The sequence below is a fragment of the Lactuca virosa genome, chromosome 5, assembly GCF_052849685.1.
Source record: "Lactuca virosa cultivar CGN04683 chromosome 5, Lactuca_virosa_CGN04683_v6, whole genome shotgun sequence".
Lineage (NCBI taxonomy): Eukaryota > Viridiplantae > Streptophyta > Magnoliopsida > Asterales > Asteraceae > Lactuca > Lactuca virosa.
In genome coordinates this window covers 299,881,689-299,891,468 of record NC_136430.1, presented here as the reverse complement: position 1 = coordinate 299,891,468, position 9,780 = coordinate 299,881,689, and the positions used below count along the sequence as shown (strand labels likewise).

Here is a 9,780-nt window from a genome sequence, read left to right as displayed (position 1 = left end):
TTTATTTATTTATTTATTTTTGCTTTTAGACAGTTTCTCTTATTGGTAATTTGATTAATAACTAGATTATGTAATATCTTTATGTTTGAATTAAAATGATGAAACAAGTTGGAAATCCAAACAAGTATTGTAAGATGGAATTTCACAATTTTCTTTTACTTAAACATTTTTTTACCGTTGTTTAAAATCATTTAATCTCTTTAATAATTTTTTTTTGTAGCCCAATCTATCTACTCATGCTTATCTTCACACTGTCAACAAAAGGCCATGTTAAGTTTAGCTTCCCATACACCATTAAATTCGTCTTAAATTGTAGTGTAATTAATTTATCGCAAGTGGATCTAAAATGTTGAAGGGGGTGATTGTGCTCTATGGTTCTATAAATAGTTAAATAACGAAATCATTGTCAATCACTCAATTGCAATTCCCGCGTAAGAATTTATGAATTAGCAATGACTGTTATGATCACATCTGCATCATCCATAATTATGAACACTTTCACATACCCTGACATCATATCCAGCAAGTTCGGATGCACTCCAGGGGCCATGCATGAGCATGAGAACATTAAGTTAAAACATGCTTCTTCTTGGAGTCGACAATTTAAAGCTCCAACAAAGGTAAATTTGAAAAAAGTAGGTGATATGGATTGGAGCATTGTCGACCAGAAGAAAGAGTGTCCATTCATGGTTTCAGATCTTCATGTAGAAAGAATGATTCAAGATGGTTTTTTATTCCAAGAAAATTTTTGTATTGGAATATATGAAGTAGGGCCAGATCAAACAGCTTCCCTAGAAACACTAATGAACCATTTGCAGGTATATATATTCAGTTTGTGATTTCTTTGTACTTAGAATGGCAATTTTATTAAAGTTAGTAAGAAGCTACCAAAAAAAAAAGCAAGTTACAAATAAGAAAGAGAACTGATTCTTATGGAGATGTACCTTTTGGTTTGTCTATTTCTAGTTATGTACATGCTATTATTCACAATGTCAAGGTGGACTCGCAGGAAACAGGTATTAATCATATGAAGAAAACATGCGACTCATTTTCTTCTATATATGGTCATGATAGTTCACTATAATTCTATCATTTAATCATCTTCGTCTTTGAAGCTGATATATAGTTAAGTTTTGGTAGATCAATAAAATCCAATCTCTTTACAATTATTTATGTTGATCATTTTTAATATACTGATTAACCATTAGGAATTTATCATTAGGAACTTCATTATGTATACTGATCAGTTTACTAGCTTTGTGAAAGTCACATTTACGCTGAACCGTTAGGAATTTGTGATGTTGAGATTATTAGTTGGACCATGATGTACTCTCGGGGTGCTCAAATCTTCTATAGGGGTGATATTGTTCAGATTGATACTTGGAAAGCTGCGTATGGGAAAAATGGTTTGTGTGGTAATTTTACATTCCGTGATTGCAAAACAGGCGAGATATTAGTAAGAGCTTCAAGGTATAAATACATATATCAGATATGTAACATGATGTGACTTGAAAACTTGTTTGTTGTAGAACTTCTTTGTATTGATGATGGTATAGTACTTCTACTATCTTCTAGCTTGGTGGTGATGATGAATAAGAAGACAAGAAAGTTATCCAAATTTCCAAATGAAGTTCGAGCTAAACTCGAGCAAATCATTATGGATAAACCCCCTTTAGTCGAACCAGACACTAGAACATGGTCAAGAAGTGAGGAAAAGATTAATGAACACATTTGCAAAGGTTTAAAGGTGGGTCGAATTTCATCTACTTTGAACTGTATATATATATATATATATATATATATATATATATATATATATATATATATATATATATATATATATATATATATATATGTTATTTCCTACTTACACGATTTTCCTGATTCATTTTACACACAAATATCAGCCAAGATGGAGCGATTTAGATATTAACCATCATGTGAACCATGTGAAATATATTGGGTTGATCCTTGAGGAAAAATTGGCTTATCTTATTTTTTATGGGTGAATGATACATGAGTTATAATGACAGTTATTTGTTATTCTAGAGTGTTCCCAAGACCATTATAGAGAACTACGAGATTGATAGCATTACACTAGAATTCTATCGAGAGTGTACAAAGGACAACATACTGCATTCATTCACTTCTATATTGACGAACGACAATGACCAAATATCTAATTTTGACATTGTTGATTGCCAACATTTGCTTCAATTTGAAACTGGTGGTAATATAATGAAAGGAATGACTAGATGGCGGCTGAAGCATGGAAAGAGTAAGGACTTAGAGCATCAGTTAAATCTCCAACAATAATTACAATTAGAGCTGATCACCAGCACTCTGGCTTCATTATCCGAACACAATCTTTGAAACTCATGACATGGGTGTGCTTATTTTTAATAAACCTGTGCATTATCGTCTCTTTACAAACATAAAGGTACCCTTGTGATTATACATATGAACAAATAGATCTCCAAGGGTTTGTAAATCCATTGTTCCTGATAACTAAATGGTCTAGTTGTGCTGATTTTAAATTTCTAGAGGAAATGAGATGAAATAGAAAGAAATGATTGAACAAATCTATTTAGATTCTTATATTCGTTTTGTTGAATGCGTACTTACAAAATCCTCTACCTTATATAGCGGTCCAAAACAATGCCAAATCACCATTGTCATGGCACATTATCAACTTCGAAACCACTACATTTTATAAATTTATTCCCACTGTCAAAAAACATTTCACATGTTTATAAATGAGTCCAACCTATTAATTTATATTTTACCATAACAGCAACAAATATTATAAGCAAGGGCTAGCGGAAGACTAGCAGAAATACAAAGGTCTATAAAGAGGAAAAAAATACATAACATGAGTAAGAAATTGAAAGTAAAAAAACGTCGCCAGCTGAAACAAACCAAAAAAAAAAAAACAATTCAAACTCAAACTGTCAAATGATGAACCGCTAACTGATCTTGACTTCTGAGTATTTTCCAGCAAAGACAATAATTGAACTTTAATTGAACCGGGCCAGCGATATCGTAGGAGGAAACATTTAAGAATATAGGAGGCTGAAATACTCACATTGCAATAATATATTAAAATATAATGTTATACCCGAATAAAGTAATAAGAATAAAATTAAAAAAAAAATTCACAAGTAACATTTTTACCAAATAAACATTATATGGATGAGGTGAGAATGATAATTTGCAACAAAGTATTTGTAAAGATAAATTGCAAACCACAATCTCATGAACACAAGATTTAGAGTGGAAAAAAACCCCAAAAGAACGAGTAAAAACCATTATCAAAGAACACTATGCTAACCTCTCATCTGGAACGGGTTACAAAACGCTTAATGTTATTGTGTAAACGAAAAAAAAAGGATGATTAAAATTATAACATCTAACACCCCTTTTGTAATCAAAGGGTCTGCTTTAGACCTTGGTTCAGACATGCACCCTGTGCACCAAGGTAAAAGAAACAGAGGAAAACAGGAGGGAAAAAATGAGGGACGAAAGCAGAAAAAAAAGATTTCTGCACAAAACAGGCGAATATGAATTTCTTGGCGCCTATGCTTTATTAACTGAAAAATACTTGTTCCAGATGCATTTCAACGAACCCTACATGCCTTATTTATAATAGGATCAAAAGAGTTCCACTCAAACACAAATACTGAAAAAACAAATAACAAAAATTTTCCTATTTTACCCGTGGAACTGAAACCGTCCCATTTTTTCTGGATTACCCCAACATTTTCCCCTTTAATCCAGAAAGTTGTATCAGATTTGTTAGGTATAGAAAAAAACGATAAATGAAAACAGATATGAGAAATATGAGAGAGCACAAACGAAATCTAAGCACACAGAACACACAGATTTAAGTGGTTCAGACTGCCTTGCGATAGGCTACGTCCACTGTTGAACCAGAGAGAAATTTTATTCCACACACGCTTATCTGCTAGAATGTTACATAATTTTATTCCACACACGCTTTTCTGCTACAATGTTACAGATATGACCGTTCATAAATATATAAACAAGAAAATGTGACCTAAACCTAAAAGGCCAAGCCCGACTGAAAAAAAAAACACAAAAAAAAAAGCTCAAAAAATTTCCAGTCTTTAAAATTTCAGATCTGATGTTAAGTCTCCAGGTCTAACAATCTCCCACTTGGAGGCTTGATCATCCGTCAGCTGCCAAGCAAGTCCGTATCCTCTGTAACAGTTCTCTCTCTCTCTCTCTCTCTCTCTCTCTCTCTCTCTCTCTTTCTCTGTGTGTGTGTGTGTGTGTGTGTGACATCCCCATTTTTATGGCAAAAAAAAACCGATTTGTTTATGCTTTATTTTGAAAATCATAGTATCTTTTAAAGAAATACGTTGTGGAATTTGTTCCCAGAAAAACATGATAAATATGTTATCAAAGTATTTCCGAAGAAATGTATTTTATTCCTTTTAAAACGTTGGGATGACATCGTCAATACAGAATATAAGCATAAACAGACCTTACATTCATTTACACTAGTGATCTACATCTCCTTAATCTCTCAGTGTAATGTAGTTTCATATCGACACTTGTGATACAAGTAAACTGAGTGGGTCAGGTTGGGAAACCTGGTGAGTACATAGGGATTTCAATCCCACAATTTTATATCATATATATATTTTAGAACTCACAAGTATACAATTTCACCATTTATAAACAACTCTTACCCCACCCCGTCAATCCTCTTAACGACACTGTCCATACTCTCGGATCTAAAATTTACCTTTTTACTTAATCCATACTCCCAGATCTAATCCATGCTCTCGGATCAACAACTGTCACTAGGGGCAATTGTCTATGTCTAAATCCATACTCCCGAATTTAGAGGTTACTAGGGATTTAGAGGGGTTTGGGGAGTCTTCGGGCGCTCCGTGGCTTTCCTCTAGCACCTTGAGGTTACTAGGGATTTAGAGGGGTTTTGGGAGTCTAGAGAGAAGTTAGAGAGAGAAACAAAGGCTTATGGTGTGAAGAAAATATGAAGAATTTATCCTTTATTTATTGGGGTTTGATCATAGAGTAGGCCCTAAGTTTCGTCCGTATCTTCCGCGTACGAGATCCGTTTCTACGTTCTTTATATCCACATGTTGGTATTTATGAGTGCTACAACTTTCATTTAGACCTCGTCGGCAAATTCTCATTCTATCTCAGATTTACAAAACTGTATCGAATTCGCCGCACTCAAAGTGTAAGGACTAAGTTTTGCCCATATCTTTCGCATACGAGCTCTGTTTTTTACTGTCTTTTTTATCGTTGAACTCCTATTAACGATATCTTCATTTCTCATTTAGATTATTTTGGCTAAAAATCGACCGATCTAAAATTTGAATTTCGGGCTGCACACTCCTTTGCCAAATTTTAGAAAATTCATAACTTCCTCATACGAAGCCAGATTTGGATTGTATGTTCTCTCTCTGTCTAGTATGTATGTATGTTCTCTCTGTTTCTCATAATAGTATGTTCTCTTGTATAATGTATAGTATGTACTAGCTGTATTGTATGTTCTCTCTCTGTCTAGTATGTATGTATGTTCTCTATGTTTCTCATAATAGTATGTGTTGACTCATGTATGAACTGACTCATTGTATGTTTCATTGTTCTAGTAATAGTATTAGTAACTTCCTAAACTATACCTATTATAGTTTACTAGCAATGTTGTTTGTATGAATGAACATGTTTGTATACCTTTGCTACCCAAAGGTATTGAATTGAAAGAAGGAACTTTTATATCTATATACATATACATAATATATAACTAGGATTCAAACGACCTTCGGACAAACAACCGATACCCTAAGTCCACAACCAAACAAGGAACAGGAGGTAAGGTGAGCTATCAGTCCTAAGTCCTTTCAATCCTACTTATATAACTATATCTATATAGATACACATTTAACAAAATATAAGTTTAAAAGAGTTTAATAAAAGTATTTGACATGTAAAATAGTTTATAAAACAGTTTGAAGTAGTTTGTTTTATAACACAGTTTGAAAAGTAAGAAATCCACTTGTTTGGTAGTTATTAATCACATATGATTGATATAATAACTATAATAGTTCAACTTGTATTCCCCCCCCCCCCCCCCCCCCCCGTAAAAGCATTTAAAATCATTTAAAAGGTTGATTAAGGGGTATGAACTCACCTGTAGTGAGTAGTTTGGAAGAACGGATGGTATAGGATGCTAAGTATCAAGTGAAGACTTGAGCACACACACAGATCCTATTTAACATATAATGACACATATATGTATCCAATTAGTCATTTAACAACTAATTAATCAAGTTAAGACACCATAGAACATGGAAAACACTTTGATTCAAGTGCTATAAGTACCAAGGATTTCATCTAAGGGTTGTAGGGCTTTACTTTTGAGTTTATGGTCCAAGGGTAAACTCTTCATGAGTTTACGGTTTAGGGTTTACGGTCCTAATGGGTTTACGACCGTAAACCCATGGTAACTTCTACCATTTGGTGTTTTAAGGTCTTACAAGTCAAGGTTAAGCATACTATGATCAAGTCCAAGCCTTAGGAAGTAATTGTGACACCATTGCACAACCTTTTAGAGTTTACGGCCCATGGACCATTCCTCATGAGTTTACGGCCATAAACTCATGTGTGCTTGGTTCTTTTGTTTGATTAAGGTCCTATACTCCACAAGGAGGTGATCTAGACTTGTATCCAAGGCTTAGTAAGGGACTAGGGCTCACAATGGCCCTTTCATTAGAGTTTACAGCCCAAGGAGATTGCCTTGGCCATAAACACTTATGATCTTATGTTTCTTGTTGTTTTCTAGTTGTTTAACAAGTGTATCAAGCCTATAACAAGCTAAGGTAAGAGTACTTACAATATAGAAGCTTGTAAGGGTGTTAAATGTCCAAGAACACTAGTGTGTGTTCTTGGTGAAATGAAGAACACTTGAAGATCTATCAAAATGAAGAGATTTCATGGATGAAATCATGTAAGATCACTAGATGATGAAGGATATCAACTAATTAAGGCAAGAAACACTTACAAAGTTGAAGATCAAGAAGGAAAATCGGATGCTACTTGAGAGAGAATGAGTTTCTAGGCTTGAAATGGTAAAAAAGTGTATAAAATGACTAAGTGTCATGTTTATACTCCTTAGAGTTTACGGCCGTAAACTCCATGTTTGGGCCGTAAACTCCAAACTCTTGGAGTTTTGAGACTTTATTGATGCACAATAAACCCTAGAGTATACGTCTTATAGTTTCCTTTTTGAAGGTCTAAGCTGTAGAACACTCAAACGGACTCTAAACAGCTCAAAAGTTAGCAAAAATAAGACTGACTTCTATTGAAGTGAATGGTTGTACAAAATAGAAATTTCGGGTTGTCACATCATCCCCCCGTTAGAAGGAATTTCGTCCCGAAATTAGAGTTTAAGCAAATAAGCAGTTACAAATAACTAAGTAAAAAGACGAGGATATTTCAGTTTCATCTGATCCTCTCGCTCCCAAGTGAATTCAGGTCCTCGCTTGGCGTTCCAGCGAACCTTCACTATCGAGATACGGCTTTGTTTCGTTTGCTTGACCTCCCGGTCCATGATCTCCACAGGTTCTTCCACGAAGTTGAGGCTCTCGTTGATCTCGATCTCGTCGAGTGGGATTACAAGAGTCTCGTCGGACAGACACTTTTTCAAGTTCGAGACGTGGAAGGTAGAATGTACGTTACTGAGTTCGCGGGGTAAGTTAAGTTTGTAAGCTACAGGGCCGATTCTAGCGAGAATCTCGAAAGGCCCTATGTATCTTGGATTTAGCTTTCCACGCTTTCCAAAGTGTATTAAGCCCTTCCAGGGTGAGACCTTCAATAGAACACGGTCTCCCACCTGGAATTCTAACGGTTTCCTTCGTTTATCTGCGTAGCTTTTCTGTCGGTCTCTAGAGGCTTTCAATCGTTCACGAATCTGAACGATCTTCTCTGTCGTTTCCCGAATGATCTCCGGACCCGTGATAGTGCTTTCAGGAACTCGTCCTTTAGCTAATTGGGCATCACCCACCTCAGCCCAACACAGAGGGGATCTGCACTTTCGGCCATAAAAGGCCTCGAATGGAGCAGCCATTATGCTCGTGTGATAACTGTTGTTGTAGGAAAATTCGACAAGGGGTAAATGAGTATCCCATGCTTTCCCAAATTCGATCACACAGGCTCGCAACATATCTTCCAAGGTTTGGATAGTCCTCTCACTTTGTCCGTCGGTCTGTGGATGGTAGGCTGTACTCATGTCCAGCCTAGTTCCCAGGGAACTTTGTAGCGACTGCCAGAACCTCGAAGTGAATCTACACTCTCTGTGCGAGATAATGGATATGGGAACACCGTGCAGTCGTACAATCTCCCGAATGTAGGTTCTTGTAAGCTTCTCCATCTTGTCTATTTCTTTGATAGGCAGGAAGTGTGCAGACTTGGTCAATCTGTCGACGATGACCCATATGGTATCAAGTCCACCCGTTGTCTTGGGCAACTTGGTTATGAAGTCCATAGTGATCCGCTCCCACTTCCATTCCTGTATCTCCGGCTGCTGTAGTAGACCTGAGGGTTTCTGGTATTCAACCTTGACCTTGGTGCAAGTAAGGCATTTACTCACGAAGGTAGCAATCTCTGCTTTCATGATAGGCCACTAGTATAGCTTTTTAAGATCCAAATACATCTTATCTGAACCCGGGTGGACGGAATAACGAGTGTTGTGCGCCTCGGTCATGACCAAGTCTCTGAAACCACCATGTTTCGGTGTCCAGATCCGATCCAGGAGATAAAAAGCTCCGCCACCCTTGACTTCCAAGTTCTTGTCCACCCCTCTCAGGGATTCACTCGCCACATTTTCAGGTTTCAAAGCGTCGAGCTGAGCCTCCTTAATTTGCTTGGACAAGTGCGAATGGATAGTCATAGTCAATGATTTGACTCTACGACCAGAGTATACTTTCCGACTTAGGGCGTCAGCTACTACGTTAGCTTTACCCGTATGATAGCGAATTTCGCATTCGTAATCACTGAGTAGCTCGACCCACCGTCGTTGTCTCATGTTGAGCTCCTTCTGGTCGAATATATGTTGTAGGCTTTTGTGGTCTGTAAAGATAGTGCTTTTTGTACCATACAGGTAGTGTCTCCAGATCTTCAGAGCAAACACAACTGCTCCTAGCTCAAGATCGTGAGTGGTGTAGTTGACCTCATGTGTCTTCAGCTGTCTCGAGGCGTAGGCGATGACCTTACCTCGTCGCATCAGAAAACAGCCGAGCCCTTGATTTGACGCATCGCAATAGACAACGAAGTCTTCTATCCCTTTGGGGAGGGATAGTATTGGTGCGGTGCATAAAGCTTGCTTGAGCGTTTGGAACGCTCCCTCCTGTTTTTCTTCCCAGTCAAAGGCCACACCCTTCTGGGTCAAAGTCGTGAGAGGTTTTGCAATTCGTGAGAAGTTCTGAATGAACCTGCGATAGTAGCCAGCGAGGCCTAGAAATTGACGAATTTCGGTAGGCGTCTTTGGTGCTGACCAGCTCTCAATGGCCTTGATTTTGGAAGGGTCCACGTGTATTTCCTCTTCGCTAACCACGTGCCCTAAGAATTCGACTCTTCGGATCCAAAATTCGGATTTCGAGAACTTCGCATAGAGCTTCTCCGAACGCAGCGTTTCTAAGACCTGTCGCAGATGTCGACTATGCTCCTCCTTACTACGTGAGTAGATAAGTATGTCATCGATGAAGACGATGACGAACTGATCCAAGT

The 9,780-nt window shown here is 37.2% G+C and overlaps 1 protein-coding gene across 4 annotated transcripts; it reads left to right on the top strand.

The window, feature by feature from the left end:
* The first annotated feature begins 425 nt into the window (after positions 1–425).
* Positions 426–2,582, top strand: LOC145116577 (palmitoyl-acyl carrier protein thioesterase, chloroplastic-like). 4 transcript variants are annotated; one of them, XM_079052908.1, is made up of 4 exons: positions 426–818; positions 967–1,470; positions 1,576–1,747; positions 2,050–2,582. In XM_079052908.1, exons 2-4 carry the CDS (start codon positions 1,322–1,324, stop codon positions 2,314–2,316), a joined length of 588 nt encoding a protein of 195 aa, XP_078909034.1. In that variant the 5' UTR covers positions 426–818; positions 967–1,321; the 3' UTR covers positions 2,317–2,582. The 4 variants fall into 4 exon arrangements, with proteins under 4 accessions (XP_078909034.1, XP_078909033.1, XP_078909036.1 ...); XM_079052907.1 differs by having other exon boundaries at positions 426–1,470; XM_079052910.1 differs by having other exon boundaries at positions 426–1,470; positions 2,034–2,582.
* The last annotated feature ends 7,198 nt before the right edge of the window (positions 2,583–9,780 follow it).